Raw genomic sequence first — 23,287 nt, 5'->3', positions numbered from 1 at the left:
TTCGCATGATATATTCAGCATATAAATTAAGTAAGTAGGATAACATAATACACTCATAATACAGTCCTTTCCCAGTGTTGAACCAGTCATTTATTCCATATTCAGTTCTGTTGTTTCTTGGTCTGCATACATACATACTGCTCAAGAGGCAAATAAGGTACACTGGAAGGGCCACAGGGGAGAGATGGGAGTAAGCAGCTAATGTCAGCTCATTAATCCTGGGAAAATAAAAACAAAAATTGCCTTTCAAACCAAATCCTGGAGGTAAATCCCCTTCCCATGGTTGGGGAATCAACTATAAAAAAAACTCTGTACAAAACCTCTCCAGTCTAAAAAATCATGGCTTACAGGAAAAAAAAACTAGCAGTGTCCCTGTAGCTGTTAAGTCTCTGGAAACAGGTAAAACTTGTTTGGCAAAGCAGCATTCTAGACCATGCCTCAGTGGTGCTCCATCCCTCACTGATGGCACTACCCCAATGGCGGACATATTTTGAAGAACTCCCCCTCTCTGACAATCGAAATAAGTGCATGTTTTTACAAGCTTTAACACATCATCCAAGCAGTGCTTATCTGCCTGTAAAGTACTATTTACAAATAAAGTGGTGTCTTCAGACAAGAAGCATTTTTGAGAGTCCCACTTTCATTTTTACCCACCTTTCTTTTGGGTGATACTGGAAAGGATCTTTCCACCACTATATTTTTTTGGAGAATGTGGTACATCAACAAGGACACTGTTAGTGTTTTTCCTGTAAAACATGCATTTTTAGAGTGGTGAGGTTTTTCACAGAGAATATTCATCCTGGGAGGACAGACCTAACCAAGGCTCATTGCATTATTCAGCATTAAGAACCTGGCAAGCCCCATGCAGCATAAGTGGTGAGCTACTTAGTCTGGTGGTTGTGCATGTATGAATGCATGCATGCACCTTCTGAAGGCAATGCTTGTGGTGCTCAGTTGGCAGTGACAAGGTGTTAGGTCACAGTCCAGGCACAGTCCTAGCAGCAGTATGACACTGCACCAAAATCCCAAGTGGTCCTCACCAGTCCCTGACATGACTCGGGTTGAGCTCAGGTGAGGCTAAGGTGGGTCCAGTAAACACAGCGAATGAGTAGAGGAGCTGGCATCAGCTGGTGGTCAGCTTTGTGGAGAAAATAAGCCAAATAATGTGATATGGTATTTCCAGTTCTGTAAGTACTTGCTACAGTTTACAAGTTCATAGGTTCAAGTGTGTATAATAGGCAATACTTTGAGCAGATCATTAATAGCCTAGCCACTTATGTTTCCAATACCTGCTCCCCTATCTGCAAGGTTCTGCAGAACTAGAACAGGAATTAATTCATCGAGCCCTATAGAGTCATCCAGGTTGGATATAAAGGCAGTGATTGAGCTTCTTTGCTTGACATGGAAAGGGACCATATTCCACAGGTCAGGGATTCCTTTGAGAGAGGTGTCTGTCCTGTCAACTGGTTCTGTTAATTCATGATATTGATTTAGATCCCTAGAAGACATGTTGGTGGTACTACCTGTCTGACAGACATGAAAATAAAATCAAGCAGAATGGCCTTATTTGCAGCTTTGTAAGTGAATCAGAGATCAGCATGTAGAAGTCTGTAGCTGATGGTGCAGCATGCCTTTAGATGCTGTGTATAGCATGTGGAGCTCATATCTGAGTATTTCTTATTAATGAAATAATGTGTGTGTTTCTACTTGGAGAATATATCTCACTAGCTTGATGCCAAAGGGGGCAATATATTCTATTATGGATTTGGTGAGAGAGGAGTAGAGAGGGAGAATAATATTCTTAGAAATGTAGGATATGCCTTTAATGCAGAGGATTAAGGATATGAGATGTTAACAAACTGCTTCCTGTGGTCTATGGTTTGATTCCATTAGGCACCATTTGACTACTGTGTGACTGTAATCAAGTCATTTAAGAAGACAGTCTTCCTGAGCTCTGTCTAAAAAAGGTACATGCATATCAGTAGTCTACCATGGATAACAAATACAAAATAAATATAAAATAAAAACTGCATTAGGATTCCTAGTGACAGTTGACATGTGGCTGTCAAAACAGAGTTCACTGTCTACAAATGCATCTAGATTTCTTAGGACAGCATCTATTTTTTGTGGTGGGGTATCCATAGGTATGGTACTTCAATGGGGTAAGTTTTGCACCTTCATATGCAAATCTTTATTTAACATTTGCTTACTGGGAAAGTCTGACTGAAACAGAGCCCATTTTCAGTGGAAGCCTGGGGAGAAACACTCCATAGGTTCATAGAGTACAAGGCTACCTACCCTTCTAGGTCATTTTAAGCTTAGCTAATTAACCCACATGAGAATCAAACCCTGCACCTTGTGTCTGTATGGTAAACACCTTAACCATTGCCCTAACTTCCAGACTGGGCAAACAGGTGAAGGGGTGTTCTTGCTTCCCGAACAGAAAAATATTCAATTTCTTTGCATTAGGCTACAAATGGTGGTCCTGATATGAGTTTGTATTAAGCCCTTTTGGAGGATGAGAATGTCATCTGGTAACATGATGACATCTGCGATTTTGCAGTTATCAGCAAATTTAGTCATTCAGAGACCATTGATATTAGATTGGACATCAACACACTATTTAGTTGAGGGGTTGCCCCAAAACAGAACCCTGTAGGACACTACTGGTGACCAGCTTTTTAAACGAGAGTGCGCCACCAACCCTGATTCTTTGGGTCCTATCAGAGGGCCAGTTAGCTATACAATTTATGGAAAGGTTAACATTTACTTGGGTTAGTCCACACACTCAAAAGCTTAGAAAAGTTGATAAAGTGAAAGCATAACTCTCAACTGTCCAGATGTTCGCAGAATGTTCAGATTTTTGTCTAATTAATGGACATGCTGCACCTCAGAAAATCCAAATCCCATCGAGCTACGCGCTCGAGAGACTTGAACCTCAGCACTGAAATAAATAGGACATGCTGGAGGGACAGATTCATAACCCAGAGACTCCCTTCACTATGGAATAAAATCCCAGTCCAGGTTAGGCAGAGTCCCTCATTGACTCTCTTCAAGAGGAGTCTTGATGAGTGGATGGGAGATCATAGGTTTACCCCGGGTATCACTTCTGTGTCACTGTTAGACAGAGGCACAGTATACTAACCTCGAAAAAGGGCATAGCAAAATTAATTTAAAATGGGTGGCGAAAGCCAAACCATACTCTGGCTAGGCTTATAAATGCCCTAGGGCAGATAGCCTAGTATGAACCTATGAACCTATAATATTTTTGGTCTGTTCCTCATAAAAGTTGTGGTTTTCTGGCAAGTCACTGGAATGATCTGAGGACTGAAGTCACTAAATAATGACATACATTTGAGTTTCAGACTTCAGATCCTTCAGAAAATGTACGTTAAAACAAATCCTGTTACTCTAGCAACTTTCTCAGTTTATAAGAGGAATATTTAAATATGTCCCTATTTTTATGCCACTGCCCCCCCCCCCCCCAATTTTTTGTCAGGCTTTGTCCAGATGTCTTGCATTAAGAGGTTGAGAGGTATAAGCAAAATTATTTTTTTTCCTGGAACTCTCTTATTTTTATTGTGGATGTCATTAATTTGATCACTAGTATTTCTGCTCCTCCTAAAATCAGCTTGGACAGCTGCACTTCTCATTCCATATATTGCTAAAGTGCAACTTGCAGGATCTTGGGCATTATCTTGCTAACATATCAATCACGTGCAATTACTTAATAATTTGTGAAATCCTAACATTGCCTTTTTTAGGAGTGGAATACAAATTGACCTTGTGTTCCAGTGGTCACTGTTGTGTTTTTTTCAAATTTGTTGGCAAAGTATGAGTTTATATTACTAAGTTTCCCTTAATATTGCTAATCATGCCTCTTAACCTCTTAGAGTGAGAAATCGGGACAAAGCCACAAACAATGGGGGGACAAATGCCCCAAAATAGGGACAGTTTTAAATATTGCTCTTACAAACTTAGAAACTTGTTAATATAACATGTTTTACATTAACATGAATTTTCTGAAGGATATGATATGAAACTCTGCTGTCTGACATTATTTTCTGACTTCAGTGCCCAATGATTTGTCAGTGATTTGACAGAAAACCATAATTTTATGTGAAACTGACCAAAAATATGATGCAAAACATTCTGCGAAAATCTGGACAGCTGAGAGGTATGCTGCCAATCATCTTGCAGAGATCACTTGTCTTTCCATTTATATTATCTTATTTAATTTCTTTGCAACGCTCATTTAACTATGCATTCTTATCTGTTCTTGCTCTTCTCTGAAACACTATTTTTACTCTATTTCCATCTTCCTTGCCTTTTGTTCTTATTCTTTCCTTGGCTATTTATAAAAGATTGCATAAACAGTTGTATCATATTCACAATCTAATTTCTATGTGGAACAGTTTTCTTTGCCACCTCCTTTTCCATATCACAGACTTCTGTCTATAGTTCTTTAGGCACTCTATCTACCAAGTTTAATCCCTTAAATCTGCTCTTCACCTTCACTGCATATTAATATGGAATACTATTTGTTGAGCTCATAGTTATCAAACCTGGAGGCTTTTTTAAATTTGTTTAATTTAACTTGATTCCAAACTTTGCAGGATACACACACTATGTTATATTATATGAGTGTAATGTATGTGAGTATTTTACATGTACATGGCTCATGTCAGTATATGTATGTATGTATGTATATATGGGTACATGCATGTTGTGCTTGAATGAGGTTTTTTTTTTTTTTTAAGGTATGATGGGCTGGAGAATGTATCAATTGTGTGCATGTTTTTATAAATGTACTATTTGCTGACGTGTCTGTTTGCCTAATGGAAGTGGGTTATTTATGCAGGTAAGTGAGTTTTGCATTTTTATAATGTCAAATTTTTGGATATATTAAAAGTTTCAGCATGATGGGGGAGTGTGTATGACTGTGCATGGGTTATGGTTAGAGAAAAGGTTAGTAAGAGGACGACTTTAGTGTGTGCACAATTGTATGTGGGTTAGGGCTAGACTAAGACTTGGGTAAAAGGATAGAGTTAGTGTAGTGCTTAAGTGTTGGTGCATATAGTGTGGGCAGTACAGAGTGATCAAACTCCTATCACATTGCATGAAAGTTCTGGACAGGGTGATAAACAGATACGCAGAGTAGTAGAAAGTAAGATGGGAGATGAGCAGTTTGGATTCAGATCAGGATGCAGCACAACTGACGTGATGTTTGCATAGTTGAGAAGAAGCTAAAGATGAGAAAGAGTCCAACTGGGCATTCCTAGACTTGGAGAAAGCATATGACAAGATCCCAAGAAAGCTGATCTGGGCAGTACTGCAGTGGTTTGAAGTTCCAGAAACATTGGTAGAATTAGTGCAGGCTATGTATAAGGACCCAATGACACAAGTACAAACAGTCTTCGGTTACACAGAGGAGTTTCCAGTGGGAGTGGGTGTGCACCAGGGTTCAGCTTTGAGCCCACTGCTGTTCATACTGGAGATGGATTATATTAGCAAACACATCAGAAAGGACAGATCAACAAAGTTGCTGTATGCAGATGATGTGGTAGTACAGGCAGACTGTGAGTTGGAACTTCATCAAAGGATAGAGGAATGGAATGCAAAAGTGAAGGCACATGGGAATTAATCTAAGCACAGATAAGACAGAGTTAATGGCAGCAAATTGGGGAAATAATAAAAAGCGAAGAACTGAGATAGAAGGGAAGATAGTGGAACAGGTTAATAGCTTCAAGGATATGGAAGGGGTGGTTGAGGAGAAGGAAAGTCTGAATGAAGAGGTCATATCTAGAATCCGAGGGACTGCAGCCAACTGGCATACATTCTAAGGTGTAGTGAATGACAAAAGAATTTCAAAGAAGCTGAAAAGTAATGTGTACATGACATTGGTGTGACCAGTACTACTGAACTGTACAAACACCTGGGCAGTAAAGTCAGAGCAGATGAAATGACATGCCTGAGAATGGTGGTAGGATGCACACTGTGAGACAGACAAAGAAATGAGGACATCAGAGCAGAAGCCAAAGTAACTCAAATTGCAGAAAAGATCAAAGAAGACAGATTACAATGGTTTGGATATATGTACAGAAAAGCAGAAGACAATCTGGTGAAGATGATTTGTTACAGACAGGAAGAAGGTAAGAGGAAGTGAGGATGTCCAGCAAAGAGGTGGATGGATTGTGTGAAAGAAGATCTCTGACAGTCAGGCATGAGTGTCGAAGAAGCCAGGAGTGTAGCATTGAATCAAGAAGATGGCAACAGTTAACATAACAGCCCAACCCCGGGTAGAAAATGGGGAAAAAGGGGGTTGATGATGATGATTACAGAAATAGTTTTGGTAAGGTGAGGTGCAGGGTTAGGGTTAGCATGTATTAGTAAGTTGGTGAAGGGGGTAAACTTGTTTAGAGTCACAACACATACAAATAGAAGATAAGGGAATCTAACCAGGATGTCGTAGTTTGAATTATCTGTGCTTAACTGATGGGCATGTTTAGCTCTGCTTGTATCAAGAGGAAATTGAAGCAAGAGGAATATTACTTATGCCTGTCTTCAGTGAGAGTCACCAACTAACAATAAGGTTGATGTTCCCTGATGTAGTACAGCTGACAAAAACATTCAGAACTAATTAGAGCTATGTGAACAGAACATCATGTTCTGTTTGTAGAACAATAGTTAGTCACTTTAAACACAGGTCATCTTTGCATTTACCAAATCTGCTTGGGAGGTGTTTATATTCACCATTCATGACTTTAAGAACTTATATTTTCATTATGTTAAGATGACATAATGTTTCACAGGGTAGAATACAAAGACAAGAAGTGAGAGGAGAGATGATGGGCAAGAAATTAGTTCCAAGTAATACTGTTGCGCTCAGATATAAGTTGTGAAATGTGACAAATAATGTTGTGAGTTTGAGTCTTCACTTCGTTGAAATGTTTTGAATTCCCCAAGTTGCACAGTAAAATGATTTTGTTAAACAGTGATAATGAGATCTGTGCCTTCCGGCCCAAGCTGCAGTGTAACCACTCTCAAATGTAGCATAGCTGATTGTAACACATGTAGTTAATATGTGCTTGTATGAAAATCAGGCCAATACAGACACTATGTTCATAGCTGGCCTCTGACATCACCTGTGCACTGATTTGGTTTCTCCGTGGTTTTTATTATCACAGGTATGGATATTCTGAACAGTTCTATTGACAAGCTATTAAACATAACAGATCGAAGACTGTGGGAGCCTGCCCTTATACGTGTGTCTGAGTCTACCGTGACAGTGCAGCAGGGAGAGGTAAGCACACCTCATTTCCAAAACTTGTGGCTTCAACAGTAACAGATGTCTTAATTCTTTATCATTATCGACAAAGTTAAAAGAGACTGTCTATATCTACCAGTTATGTGTGTTCATATGTGTGTGTGTGTGTGCATGTGTTTGTGTGTGTGTTTTACAGTGTTATATAGATAGATATCTAAACAGCTGCAGGTTCATAGAGTAATTTGTTACTGCACCAGGTATGGATACATTTTTTCAAAGCCATCTATGCAAAAGCATCTGTTTCGTTATTCAAATCAGTCTCTACTTTTTATATCTGACAATAATAGTTTTGAAAACGAAGCTGTTCTAGACAGATTGCTGTTGGGTACCACTGTTAATGCCTAAATTGTTGTGTCCTTTTGTTTAATCAGCATTTTTTCATATAAGTAAACATGGAATGACCATCATTACATCTCATTTATTCCACTATGGAGGAGTATCACTGGATGCCTTAGCAAAGTTAAAATAACTAGCATATTCTGTTGGTCCTTTATCAAGTCTGTGTTACCTCTTTAAAGAATGGCAAGGTCTCTCCTTAACAAATCTGTGTTGTACAGCTGCCTAACAGATGGCAGTCTCCTCTGTCATTCTGGATAAATGCAATCTGGGATCCATCCATGATTTTGCATCAAATACTGGTCACTCGGAGGGGCTAAAATTATTTGAGTCTGATTTGGTCCCCACTCCATTTTTTGACTTGCTATGACAGAAAAATGTCCATATAGTAAATGAAAGCATTTGCCTAGGTTTTTCCTTAATTTGTACAGAGAGCCACAAGGTACGTTGCCTGTTTTTATAAAATTTGAGTTTTAACTTTATTTGTGGGTGCAGTATTCATATCTGTAGTTACACTAGAGATGTCTTCTTCCATCATATGCATTAGGACATATGTCTTTGCTTACTGCGAAGCTTGCACAAAAATTTTCTGCATACACATTTATGTCCTAAATCTTGGTAGTCATTCCATTGTTTAATGATAGCACATTACATTCACTGTATTCCTTTCATTTCTCTAATGTAATTACAGAATACCATATTGCTTTCAACCTTCAAGACGATGCTGAGTTCATAATTATATCTGTAATATTTGCAAATATATGGAAGTAATTTCTGTTCTATAATTAATTTAGTCTTGATTTGCGACTAAGGTAATTTTTGAAAGCTATGGAGAAATTATTTTTTCTGTTGTATATATTATCACATTTGGTATTCTATAAAACATTTTTTTTCTTTTTTATGTCTTAGAGCTGCTGACTCACAACAATGGAAGTTAATGATGTAGGACTTGTTGATAGTATCCTGAACAAATTTATTTGGGTTATTAAATAGTGTATCCCAGTCTGGTGTTCAAATTGTTTTATCATGGTGTGGATGGGAGGAGAAATGGTGTAGGCATTATCCTGCAGGAACAGTATGCCAAGAGTGTTTTGGAGGTGAAAAGAGTGTCAGATAGAGTGAAGTTTATGAAGCTGGAAATTGATGGTGTAATGATGAATGTTGTTAGTGCATATGCTCCACAAGTTGGGTGTGCGATGGATGAGAAAGAAACATTTTGGAGAGAGTTGGATGAAGTGGTGATGACTGTACCCAAGGGTGAGAGACTGGTGATTGGAGCAGATTTCAAAGGGCATGTTGGTGAAGGGAACAGAGGGGATGAGGAAGTGATGTATGGTGTTAAGCAAAGGAATGCAGAAGGTCAGATGGTAGTGGATTTTGCGAAAAGGATCGACATGGGTGTGTTGAATACATATTTTAACAAGAGGGAGGAGCATAGGGTGACATACAAGAGTGGAAGAAAATGCACACAGGTGGATTATATCTTATGTAGAAGGGCCAGTCTGAAGGAGATTGGAGACTGTAAAGTGGTGGCAGGGGAAAGTGTAGTTAGGCAGCATAGGATGATGGTTTGTAGGATGACATTTGGTGATCAAGAAGAGGAGGATGAGTGTAAGGGAAGCACCAAGGATCAAATGGTGGAAATTAAAAAATGGTAATTGTGAGGTGATGTTCAGGGAAGAGTTAAGACAGGCACTGGGTGGCAGTGAAGAGTTACCGAATAGCTGGGTAACTACAGCAGAGCTAGTAAGAGAGATGGCTAGAAAGGTGCTTGGTGTGACATCTGGGAAGAGGAAGGAGGACAAGGAGACCTGCTGGTGGAATGAAGTACAGGTGAGTATACAGAGAAAGAGGTTGGCGAAGAAGTGGGATTGTCAGAGAGATGAAGAAAGTAGACAAGAGTATAAGGAGATGAGGTGCATGGCAAAGAGAGAGAGGTGGCGAAGGCTAAAGATAAGGCGTATGACGAGTTGTATAAAAGGTTGGACACTAAGGAGGGAGAAAAGGACCTGTACCGATTGGCTAGACAGAGGGACCGAGCTAGTAAAGATGTGCAGGTAAGGGTGATAAAGGATAATGAGGGAAACATACTCACAAGCGAGGAGAGTGTGTTGAGCAGATGGAAAGAGTACTTTGAGGGGCTGATGAATGAACAGAATGAGAGGGAGAGAAGGTTGGATGATGTGCAGATAGTGAATCATGAAGTGCAGTGGATTAGCAAGGAGGAAGTAAGGATAGCTATGAAGAGGATGAAGAATGGAAAGGCTGTTGCTCCAGATGACATACCTGTGGAAGCATGGAGGTGTTTAGGTGAAATGGCAGTGGAGTTTTTAACTAGATTGTTTAATGAAATCTTGGAAAGTGACAGGATACCTGAGGAATGGAGAAAAAGAGTTTTGGTACCGATTTTTAAGAATAAGGGTGATGTGCAGAGCTGTAGTAACTACAGTGGGATTAAATTGATCAGTCACAGTATGAAGTTATGGGAAAGAGTAGTGGAAGCTAGGTTAAGAAGGGAGGTGATGATTAGTGATCAGCAGTATGGTTTCATGTCAGGAAAGAGCACTACAGATGCGATGTTTGCTTTGAGAGTGTTGATGGAGAAGTACAGAGAAGGTCAGAAGGAGTTGCATTGTGTCTTTGTGGATTTAGAGAAAGCATATGACAGGGTGCCTAGAGAGGAGTTGTGGTATTGTATGAGGAAGTCTGGAGTGTCAGAGAAGTATGTAAGAGTGGTACAGGATATGTATGAGGGTAGTGTGACAGAGGTGAGGTCTGCGGTGGGAGTGACTGATGCGTTTAAGGTGGAGGTGGGATTACATCAAGGATCAGCTCTGAGTCCTTTCTTATTTGTAATGGTGATGGACAGGTTGACAGACGAGATCAGACAGGAGTCCCCGTGGACTATGATGTTTGCAGATGACATTGTGATCTGTAGTGAGAGTAGGAAACAGGTGGAGGAGACCCTGGAGAGGTGGAGATATGCTCTAGAGAGAAGAGGAATGAAGGTCAGCAGGACAAAGACAGAATATATGTGTGTGAATGAGAGGGAGAATAGAGGAATGGTGAGGATGCAGGGAGTAGAGGTGGCGAAGGTGGATGAGTTTAAATACTTGGGATCAACAGTTCAGAGTTATGGTGAGTGTGGAAGAGAGGTGAAGAAGAGAGTACAGGCAGAATGGAGTGGGTGGAGAAGAGTGTCAGGAGTGATTTGTGACAGACTAGTACCAGTAAGAGTGAAAGGGAAGGTCTACAAGAGGGTAGTGAGACCAGCTATGTTATATGGGTTGGAGACAGTGGCATTGATCAAAAGGCAGGAGTCGGAGCTTAACGTGGCAGAGTTGAAGATGTTAAGATGTGCACTGGGTGTGACGAGGATGGACAGGATTAGGAATAAGTATATTAGAGGGTCAGCCCAGGTTGGAAGGTTTGGAGACAAAGCCAGAGAGGCAAGATTACGTTGGTTTGGACATGTGCTGAGGAGGGATGCAGAGTATATTGGGAAAAAGATGCTAAGGATGAAGCTGCCAGGTAACAGGAAAAGAAGAAGGCCTAAGATGAGGTTTATGGATGTGGTGAGAGGACATGCAGGTGGTTGGTGTGACAGAGCAAGATGCAGAGGACAGGAAGAAATGGAAACAGTTGATCTGCTGTGGTGACCCCTGACGGGAGCTGCCGAAAGAAGAAGATCCCAGTCTGTTGTCAAAAATGTCATTTAGTGCACAATCATTTGCATTAGTAAAGTACAGGAAGGGTTATTTGTTTATAACTGAGCTTGATTTTATGACTTTTTTATTAAAGATGATGATATTATGATTTAAGTTAACTAGAAAAGGTATAACCATAGGTGGATGGCATAAATGTCTTTGTCAGCATGATAGCTAAGACATTACTACTCCTGTCTACATGTTATTTTGATTGTTCTAAACTGTTTTGAGTAATATAACCCATTAATATTTGCGGCTATTTGTTTGTTACCAAGTAGCTTACCCAGAAAGTGTTTGGATAGTTAATATTACCCATAAGGAGAGTTTATTTAGGAACTCCTTGTACTCTTCAGGGAATGATGTAGGCAGGTTAGTAAGCTTTATATTCAATACCACTGATATTTATTATTTTAAGAGCAATTTCTAGTTCTGATTTGTTTTATTGCTTTCTAGGTTTAGGTGTTCCTTTACAAATATCAAGGCATAGCCACTTCAACTCTGCATTTAAGAAAAAAGTATTCCTTGGATTGCTTTGAATTTGGGATATGAATTTTGGGATTTTGGGTTTCAGTAGCAATACATATAATATCATTCTTCAAGCAGAAGAAGGCTGTTTTGAAACATTTAACATTTAACTAGACTACCTTCACTTCTGAATTTTTATCTACATTATTGTTCAAGTTTATTTTAGGAGCTTTTCCTCTCCATCTATTGCCCATCAAGCCTCCCCCTGTTGTACTTGAACTCCTCCTTTTACTAGAAGTGGGGTGTTCCCAGATGCACTAGGGCAAAGGTCATGTGAAAGAGCCATCATGCAGGCCAACATCAGTTTGTTTCTGCTCCTGCTGGCATCTTGGCTATGGGGGTGTCTTTATTTAATTAATAACCTAACCTTTTTCCAGGTGGTGACATAAGAATTTCAGTCTCTACAAGAACTGCCTATATCCCTCTGTCTTGTGTATGTGCTGCTGTGCACAAGTTGACAAGGGCTATTGGCTTGGGCAGGCTCTCCCATACCTTTTCAGCACCAACCTTCTTTATCCAGATGTGACTGCTCTCCAGTCAAGGCTGTGTCAGCACAGTAGTTTTACCTACTTACCGGGAGGGGAGCACTGTCCTTCCTTCCCATGACGGATATGCCCATCCTTTCTGCTTGTACGATCAAGCACCCACGCCACTAATCAGACTTTATTTAGCTAGGCCATAGTTAGGTCTACAAGCACAGGCCTTCTTCAAGCTTATTTTTCATTTACAATTACAGGAAGCCTAAAAATGACTGTGAAAATGTCTTGGGGAGAGGTAAAGTCTATTAGATACAAGGAATTGTTTTATTTTGCATTATTTTTATTTAAGGTAGTACACTGATCACAAGAAACCACTTGCAGGCACAGCCTGGGTAACTAATAGCACATCTCACTTCAAGCTGATAGACATTGAATCCTTCATCATGTGTTAAGCTACTGGCTGAATGCCATTTTTTTGATATGATGGTGGCATATAAATTGATGGGAGGATTTTGTTAGGCAGATTTTTTTTCTGAGCTTTCTTGGTTGTTTGAATGAACTACCATATCTTGTTGCAATCCAGGAAAGACGACCTTCTTATTTTATTCAGCAAGAACAATGCCCATGTCATAATTACGCATTTTTCTTTTGTTTCTAGTAGCCCAACCAGCCTACCATCATCCCCATTGTACTGTAAATCCATGGGCCTTCTTTATCACCAGAAAAGAGGCCATCATAGGGGAGTGTTTATCCCGAGAATGGAATCTAACTGTCCCAAGCTGGACAACTACAGAGCAGTTCTTATAGAGGAATCGCTTAGTCTTTTTTTATTTACTTGTTAACCAGGTATACCCACTAGGCCCAATCGCTTAGCATCTTAAGACTGATCTGTTTAATGTACCTTTATAAGTAATTTGTTCTGTCATAAAAATCTTAACTATATCTCATGGTGCTTTTCTCACTGGGCCTCTGCTGAAAAAAGACTTTGCAAGTTCAATAAAGACAAAAAAACAAAAATAAGAAAATAAATTAACAAACAAAACTTTTTCAGGGGTAAGCTGAAAGCAAACAAACTTTTTCAGGGGTAACCTGAAAGCACTGTCTGGTCAAGTAACTTGTTCATATTCACATAGTGTGCAAAGGAAGGTTGAGGGAATCAAACTCTGAGCTACAAGTTGGAGCTCATTATCAGTTTATATTCTTAATCACCTGCCCTATGTCTTCCTTTCCCAACTTAACCAGTGATGAGTGGTATTGCTCCCATTTCCAGGCTCTTTTTATGCACGAGTCACATACCTCTCAGCTTCTTAGTGCAAGAAATCTGGACAGTGCCTAAAATAATGGGGGAACAAAGACCTAACATAGATTTTAAGTATTGCTCTTCTAAACTTAGAAAGTTGCTAGAATAACTGAACTTGTATTAGTGTGTATTTTCTAAAGGATATGAAGTCTGAAACTGAAATGTATGTCATCACTTGTCATTATTTAGTAACTTTAATCCTCAGTGATTTGCCAGAAAACCACAATTTTATGAGGAAGAGACCTAAAAATATCAGGCAAAAATCTGGACATTCTGCGAAAATCTGGACAGTTGAAAGGTATGATGTGAACTCTCACCCACACTTCTCCACTACCTACAAATCACCCTGCTTGAAGGGTTCACACATTTTGCCTGTTGTCTGCAATGGACCAGGTTGCCACCCTCTCAGTATGATCTAACCAGCATTATCTACTGACTCCAGTTCGCTCTGGCAGCTCTTTCATTGTGAGCTAACTCATTTTGGCCCCAGATAGACATGGGTGACACAGTGGTGCAGAGGTTAGCGTTGTTGCTTCATAGCAAGAGGTTTTCCAGTTTGATTCTTGGATGGAGTGCCTTCTGTGTGGAGTCTGCATGCCCTCCTTTCATTCCTGGAGGTTTCCTCTGGGTGTTCCTGTTTCCTCCCACATTCTAAAACATGCATGTGGAGCATTTCTTCTCAGGCCTCTGCTTGAAATGAGGACTGTTCCAGTTAGACTTTCCTAGTAAACAAATGTTGCTGCAAACATCTACTGTTTATTTTATACATAATGGATTCATGGAAAACTAAGATATTTTAGGGTTTTGAAGTCATAGCGTATAACTTATAACTTTGAGTTTAGAGTGTTTCATGTGTTATGTTACTAGTGACTCTTTCAACAGCCATGCTTTGGTGAGTGAGTGATTTAGGATCATAGGAAGTTATTAGTCTATTGGCCATGAGGCCCTTGCAAGCCTAGCCAAGAATTTAGCCCATGTTCCAACAAGTCAGCACCATATGCCACTGTCCAGCAGGGACATAGGTGGAATCCCAGGGATGTATTTTCTGTTCCCCATCCAATTATCCAGGTTGCGCCTAAAAAGGTTTAATGAGGTACTCTGCTTTATGTGGAGAGTGGGTCTATTCCACAAAAGGGAGACTCTCGGGAACACAAATCTGTCCCACCAACAAGTCCTATTGACATCACAGACCAGGTTGAGTTCACACTTGCGGGTTACTCGAGTGGAGTTTGACTTGCAGATATGCAGCAGTCCTATCAGGGCAGGGTCTGAGATTGCTTTGTATGCCAGACAGAGGTTACCTCTGAGGAGCCTGTAGGAGACTGAGTAGAGGGACAGGGTTTTAGCCTATATGTGTAAGGTAGATGTTTGATGCCCTGAGTACTCCGGGTGAGGAATCTCTGTGGTCTCTCCAGCTGCTGCATGTGCTTTGTGAGGTACATGCTGAAAGGGGCATTGTATTCAGTAATTGGTCTTCTAAGAGAAGAATACATGCATGTTATGACCACCTTGTCCCTGGATGAGATACCCTTACTAATGAGGTGAGCCATGTAGAAAGCTTTCCATACAATGGAGGCAATATGGGTACACTGCTTGTTACGGGCCTACTACTTGAGGTGGCTTCCCCTATTTTGACTAGGTAGGTTCTATCAGTGAGCCAGTTTACTACCCATCTGGTAACAGATGGATTGATGCCTAGTTGAGAGAGTTTATCTATTATATCTGAGTGGGGAACATTATTGAAGGCCTTGGCCATCTCAAGGTAGGCACCATTGGTGACTGTCTCAAAGAAGTTGATGAAATTTAACAGGCATGACCTTCCTTTGACAAAACCAAACTGTGTGGGATCAAGTGTCTGGAGGTTGCCAATGTCCTTGTTAATGAGGTCCATGATAATCCGCTCCATGGCCTTGCAGTTCAGGCTAGTTAGGCTGATGGGTCTGTAATTTCCTGGATCGGTGGATGTTCCACCTTTGTACAAAGGATGACAGTAGCTGTCCTCCACTCGGCTGGGACGAAGATGGTACTCAAGCTTTGGTTGTATAGGGTGCCTAATGGTGCTGCAAGCTCCTGCCTGAGTTCATATAGGATGTAGCCTGGGATGTTATTGGGTCGCATGGAGGCTGTATTTTTTGCCTTTGAGAGGGTAGTGATGACTTGCTCCCTAGAGATAAGGGGAGGAGGGGCAGGTACTGAGGATGTTCTGTTTTACTGATGGGGTGACAGAGGAATGAAGTTTTCACTGAACCTGTCTGCCAACAGGTTGGCTATATCTACAGGGTTTGTGTTTGTGGTGTCCTTGACCACCATTTCTGAGCAGATCTGGGTGCTTCTCTTGAGACTGCGGACATATGTGAAGAAAGCCTTATGATTGTCTTTAGTAGATGTGGCAAGTTTGGACTCTGTTTGCTTTGGAGGATTTCACTAGTGCTCTTATTTGCTTGTTCAGGCTAAGGAGAGATTGCTTCCAATTAGATACCTGCTCCTTCTTGGTCCTGGACAGCAATGTTTTTCTTTTATTATAGAGTTTGTTTATTGTAGATGTCCACCATACAGGTTTACTCTTCCTTGAGGATGATGATTTCATCTGGTATTCCTGATTCCATGCAGCTATATAAATGCTCATATAGTACTTTGGTGTAAGTTTGGACATATGTGCCAGTATCTGTGGATGGGGAGGGGGCTGTGAAGCTGTTTATACCTTCCATTAGGAGGTTGTGATCAGCGTTGGAGAAGTTTTTTTTTGTTTGACCCTATCTAGGGTGTGGTCAGGGAGATTGTGACTTCAAAAGTGACTGCTTTGTGGTCTGATCTTACCAGGGATGATGACACTGTAGGGATGCTGCAGTGGTTGCTCATGTTGGTTAATACCAAGTCCAAGATATTTTCACCTCTTGTGGAGGTATTAATCAACTAATCCAAGGCATTTGCATTGACAAAATCAAGGAATCTCTGGGCATTTACTACGTCATAGGGAGGTCTATATAATGTATGACATATAAGGTTCTGGATTAGTTCAGCTTATGCTCTACTAGTATTAATGTATTTACTTGCTGTTTATCTTTCAGAAGTGTTGTTATCAATGCTGACTAATTTTGCCATGGGAAATGCTATGTTATTTATTCAATTTTGTTGTTTTTTCTGCTGTTGCTGTTTTAAGCCTGAGTCATGGATGAAAGGGTCAGCAAACCATCCCACCTACCTGGCTAACAAATATTAAATAAATAAAATAAGTTAAGTATGGCTTCTTTAGAAACCAGCAAGATTTTTCTGGGCGTATGGTGCACAACCTCTGTACACTGGGGGGGGGGGGGGGGTGCATATGCTCATAAAGTTTGCTGATGAAAATGGAGCCTCCATATTTTAGGTATAATCACACTTCTCATGCATATTTAAACAGTATTTTTAGGTATAATCACACTTCTCACACATATTTAAATTCTTCCCAGCAATGGGCATTGCATTTTCTGTGAGCAAGAGACAGTTGTTACACTGACTGCGATAAGCATTATATGTGAAATCTTTGAAAATTAGGTGGTTTAGTGCCTTACAGGTAATCTAAATTAAAATCCTTTTTAAAAAATAAAAATCAGAAAATTACGTGCTATTAGCCAAAAAACTAGTTTTGTATTTGTCAGATCACCACTAAATTGGTACACTTTTAATAAGTTTTCTTTTAGAAGATTAATAGAAATCATTGTACTAGGTAAAATTCAGAAAAAAATGCTATTATATGGAAGAAAATACTGATGTGTGAGTATATATAAGAACAAATTTAGATACGGCTCCACTGCCAGGGTGCAGGGAGATGATGCTTTAACTGCACCCAAGATGACCCATGATCAATTAGCAGGTAAGGGAGCTGGAGGCAATGGGGCAGGAAGATGGGAGTGAGAAGCATATGGCTCATCCAGTGGGAACTCTGGATGGTGCAGCCCATGTGCTGCCATGCAGTAGCCATGTAGGTCAGAAGGCAGTCACATGGGAAGTTTGCATTTTCCTCCCCCAAGGTCTGACAGCACTAGTGTCCCTGAAAGCTGCTGAGTGGACGTCAGCAGCTCCTGGGTGAGGGTGGGACCCTGATAATCTGCATGGATGATGGCTGTGCAACCTGCTCTTGACTCATGAGGGAAGGAATGGGCCAGTGATGGCACTCACACCCATGAGGAACTAACAGCCTAGATAGGTCACGGGGGGAGGTGGTGATGGTCGCCAGACTGGGGGGGCTAAAAATAAAAGAAAGAAATTGGATACTTTGCTACTAGTGTGTCTACTAGTATGTACTTTGTTTAAATGGTTCATCTAGATAATTGAATAGCAGCAGGTAATGCAAGCAAATGTGGAGTAATATATTTAGATTTACTTATATTGAAACAAAAGTATTTGCATCAGCTATTAAGTGATTCAGTTAACGATATGCAAATAGATATAATTTAATTAGGATGTTAAAATATAGACGGGATAAAATTAGGATAAGAGAGTGGCTTAATAATAGGCTTTGTACTGAAGTTGTTGAAAGTGCAATATTGCTTTGTTGATAGGTACATTTTCAATTACATTTTAAATTGTAGATGGGATGACATATTGTTGATGCCTTCAGAGTTCTATAGTTTAGCAGCATATACAGAGTATAAGCAGTCACCATTATGATTTTGAGATTTTTGACTAAGCAGTAAGCATTAGATCAGTGAAAGCAGTTGTCTGAGGGGTGTACCAGATTAAGGCTGGTGGCAGGGCATCTTTCTGAGCCATAGGAAATGTTGCAGGCAGTGTCAATGTGAATGTAGGCTAATGGTTACCTGACATGTGGTTAAAAACTATTTCACTGAAAGAGAAATCATTGGATCCAAACGGCTGAAGCCAATTTAGTTAAATGGGGCCAGCCTTATCCATACACAAACTAGGCGACTGCTTAGGGTGCTGTGCTTGTAAGATGCACTCTTTCCATATTTATTTACATTTTAGAGAAATTAAATATATAATTTTTTTGCTATGAAAAACAAACACAGCACCTTATTAGAGCAAAAATGTGCCCACAGATTGACAGATGCTGTGTGTGTGTGTGAGGGGGGGGGGGGGTGTTCTATTTGACTTGATCATTCAAGTCAAGCAATGTCGTCATGCTAGAGTTGAGCTTTGCAGGATCATGAAGCAGAGACTTTGCAATGTTCAAACTGTAGGCATGAAGCTGTGGTATTCAAGGGTGAGTTTGCATCAATATGCAGTTTTTTAAAAAATATATGAATATCTCTTATTTGCTGCTTTATGGATTGATTGTGCTAACAGAGACATTCTGCAAAATTCTGCACAGTTCAGCGGACTTGTGTGAGGCTGGCAATACCAAAACAGTGACGGTGAAGTAAGTTATGTATTACTTTTTACAGTTGCTTCAATTATGTGGACCAACTTAAAATAACTTTAATGTCCTGTGGCAACTTGTACGTGTGTCTTGCAGCAAAGATGAGATATTTTATGTGGCCATCAGCAGTCATGGCTATAACTGGCTAGGGAATGCCATAGGTCATCTTGGAGTTGTTTGATTGAAAAAGCTGCATATATTAAAGTTGAGTCTGCATACTGGATTAGATTTGCTGGAGGAGAGTCACTATGCATTTTATTTATAAATGTGGACGTTGTGGCATCCCTAATGTTTGCTGAGAAGCTGTCATCTCATCAGACCAGCATGCACACTATGTGTGGTGGCTAAGGTAACTAATTAACTTTTAAATCAGTTTATCGTATTGTTTGTGAGACCCAGTTCCTTGAGTCTAGGTAATAACATGGGATGTGAAACTGCACCAAATGTTTTAGATAGATATGAAAATAGGAGCACGACCATTTCATCTTGATTTCGTCTTTCCTGAACATAGTTTGTGAAAGTTACTAATGCTGTTTCTATGCTGTGGCCAGGTTTAAATCCATACTGGGTTATGGAATGTAATTTGTTCTCTGTTATGTGGTAGAACAACCGTATGTGAACACATTTTTGAAATACTTAGATGGGAGAAAAGGAGACTGTAGTTCTATAGTTTTCTAGTTCAACAGATTTGATGTCGTTATGTATGGGAATAACGTAAGCTTGTTTCCTGAGTTTTTGGGGCCATAACTTCTTGAAATGAGTGATTTATAATTATAGCAGCTGGTGAATGAGAATGCAATGACTTTTGCAGCTATTCTGAGATATTCTATTGGTAGTTTGTCAGGTAATGTTTAGCTTTTCAATAATCTGTCCTTTTTATTGTGTTGGTAGGAGTTGTGGTAAGAAAGAATATAGTACTGATACCATCTACAGCACTAACTGGCTTTATTAAAACAGTTAGCAGCATTTATGTAGTGTTAATTACATTTGCATGCTTTGTTACAATTTGTTTAGTTTGTGAAAAGGCAGGATTGTTTTTTTACCAGGCTGTGTAAGTTGATTGTTGACCACAATGCTTTTAGGAATTTTCCTGTAGGCAAGTAAAATTATTTTTCTTTGCTTTTAGGATTGTATTCTTAGTTAGGTTTAACATGCACCAATATTTGCATACCCATTTACCAGTTACTATAATTATAAATCGCTCATTTCAAGAAGTTATGGCCCCAAAACTCGGGAAACAAGCTTACGTTATTCCCATACATAAAGGTATCAAATCTCTTGAACTAGAAAACAATAGAACTACAGACTCCTTTTCTCCCATCTATCTAAATACTTCAAAAAACATACAAGACTTTAACATTCTGTCACTGAAATCAATAAAAATTGAACTTGTAGCTAGTACCAAACTCTTAGGGGTCATAATAGATGACAATCTAAAATTTGATTTACATATCCAATCTAATATCTCTAAAACCCACAAAAAACGTGGCCTCCTCTACAGGCATAACACATTCCTCTCCTCTTCTTCAATCAAACAAGCCCTAGCACTCTCCTATTTACTTCCCTGTCTAACCTATGGTGCTCCCTTAGTAACTAATCTGCAGTCCTCTCTAAAACTAAAATTAGAATCTTGCTACAATAAAATTGCCAAATTTACTTCTAACTGTCATCATTCAACCAATCATTGTATAGCCTTATGACTGCACCCCTGAGGACTTAATTAGAAGAATGGGGTTCATAGAGGAATCTCCAAACTTTGAAGATTCACTGTCATCAATTGTTCCTGGAACAGTGGTCATTCAGTAGCAGTGCAGTGAGACCTAGAGAAGAAAAGGACATCTGACAGGAGAGGTGCAAGGTTTACTATCAAAGTGTGGAATGGAACATTGTCAAATCCACTTTGCACAAAGTCCGAACACCAAACACTGAAAATGCTGAACACCAATATTCCTGAATGCAAAATCTTGCCCTTTCTCCACCCATGGAAGTGCCTGTTTATAGGTCCAGAGCGGTAGGGAATGCCGACGTTTGTTGTTTTTCTGGCTATAGTGAAACTTGGCATTGTGGTTTTCGTGGTTACCAGTTGACTATATGTTGAAAATAGAAGAGTTATTCAACATTTTGATAATAAACTGAAGTGCAAGAACTGGTCTTACTGGTCTGGTTAATACAAACTGACTTGACAGTACTGTGACAGTGACTAGAGGCCAACTGGATATCATCAGAAGCTTGAGTATTGCTTACCTGCCAGTTACAAAAGCTAAGAATACATTATAGAAGAGAGTCAGGGACACCACCCCAGTCACCTGACCTTTTATCATCCTGCAGGACACTAGAACTGAGGTGAGGGTGAGAGATTTTAGAAACTTCTGTAAGAGCTGTTCACAAAAAGAAACTTTTATAACCGTGAGAGATTTCTACACATTCTTATTCCCACTGTGTCAGGGCAATTTCTGCATGGAGTAGCACATTATCATAAGCGGGCAGTGTGCCATTGTTTTGATATTGATAACAAAGTGTGAGCTGCATGACCTCTGCAGGTCTAAAGCAGTTATGGACTTCCTCAAGGCTTTATTTAGAAAGAGCCAAACAAAATGATGTTACTTCTGCATTTGTATCTTATGTCTGATACAATAGAAGTGTGCTACAATGAGATGATCTCAGGACTGGGTTTACTAAAAATGAAAGGCCTAAGCCTGAAACAGGAATTTATAATATGTGACTACAAGCCAAGAATACAGCATCCATGGGAACAGATGACATCCCGGGCTGTGCACTACATGAACTACAATATGAACTGGCACCTCACCTAAGTGTCATGTTTAATCATAGCCTCACCTCAGGTTTCGTGCCCACTGAGTGGCGCAGAGCTACAGTTATCCCAATCCACAAGGGGGGATCCACCTTGGATCCCGGAAACTACCAGCCCATCAGTCTGACAAGCCTTATCTGCAAGGCCATGGAGCGTATTATCATGGAACTTATAAACAAAGACATTGGCAACCTTCAAACACTGGACCTCACCCAGTTTGGGTTTGTGAAGGGCCGATCTTGTCTCCTGAACCTGATTGACTTCTTTGAATCAGTCTCCAGAGCCATGGACAAGGGTAAGGTGGTCCACACAGCCTATCTAGACCTTGCCAAGGCCTTTGACACCATCCCCCACTCTGGAATCATAGATAAACTTACTAAGTTGGGCATTAATCCCTATGTCACCCAATGGGTTGCTAAATGGCTTACTGATAGAACCCACACTGTAAAAGTAGCCGACTCCAAATCCAGCTCCAGACAAGTGACAAGTTGAGTACCTCAGGGTTCAGTCCTGGGGCGCTCTTGTTTGGCATCTACTTCTCTGAAGTACAGGTCAACACTAAGGGACTCTGGCTAACAAAGTTTGCAGATGACTGCAAACTGGGAGCCATTATTGAATCCCCAAATGATGTGGATACTCTACAAAAGGGCCTTACAGAAACAGATGCTTGGTGCCAGAGCCATGGGCTCAAGCTCAATGCCAAGAAATGTATTGTTATCCCCTTTGGGAAAAACATGTATCCATGAATTACCATATAGGTGGCAGTACACTAAACACAGAAAGTGTGATAAGAGACTTAGGGACATAGGTGGACAGTGGTCTCACCTTCGATAACCACATTGCCACAACAGTCAGGAAATCCTTCTATGTGGCACACCTCATCACGAAGGGCTTTTCATCCAGAAAAAAGGAGGTCATTGTCCCACTGTACTCATCCCTCATTAGACCCATTATAGAATGCAACGCCCCATTTGGTATGTACCTCTCAAGAAATCTGCAACAACTGGAAAGGCCTCAGAAATACCTCACTAAAAGAATCACAGGCCTAAAGCAGATGCCCTACGCTGACCGCCTTAAAAAACTCCAGCTGTACTCTGTCGCATATCGTCTGCTCAGAGGCGATCTCTGCTTAACATACAAGGCCATGTCAAACCCAGAGCTGTTGGACATGCTACACTTAAAGAAATCCCAATCTCTCAGAGCTACACGCTCCAGGGATCTAAACCTTGTCATCACAATAAACAAAACATGCTGGAGGGATAGGTTCCTGACCCAGAGACTCCCCAGACTCTGGAATAGATTGCCCATACATGTCAAGCAGAGTGCCTCTTTGGACCTCTTCAAGAGGAACCTTGACGATTGGATGGGAGAAAGGAAATTCACCCCAGGGATCATGTCAGTCGCCCTGCTAGACAGGGGTCCAGGAAAGTAAATAATGTGGG

At 40.3% G+C, this 23,287-nt stretch overlaps 1 protein-coding gene across 2 annotated transcripts in view; it reads left to right on the top strand.

The window, feature by feature from the left end:
• APBB3 (amyloid beta precursor protein binding family B member 3) overlaps positions 1-23,287 on the top strand; it is a 575,287-nt gene that overhangs the window by 444,215 nt on the left and 107,785 nt on the right. For both annotated transcript variants that reach the window (XM_044069016.1, XM_044069015.1), the window contains one exon: positions 7,188-7,303. In XM_044069016.1, coding sequence (XP_043924951.1) covers positions 7,188-7,303 — 116 coding nt within the window. The remainder of the gene's footprint in view (positions 1-7,187; positions 7,304-23,287) is intronic.

The sequence above is a fragment of the Protopterus annectens genome, chromosome 4.part0 (genome assembly GCF_019279795.1).
Source record: "Protopterus annectens isolate FY-2018-M chromosome 4.part0, PAN1.0, whole genome shotgun sequence".
NCBI lineage: Eukaryota > Metazoa > Chordata > Ceratodontiformes > Protopteridae > Protopterus > Protopterus annectens.
The sequence above is the reverse complement of the archived record's forward strand: the minus strand, read 5'-3'. Positions and strand labels throughout refer to the sequence as shown.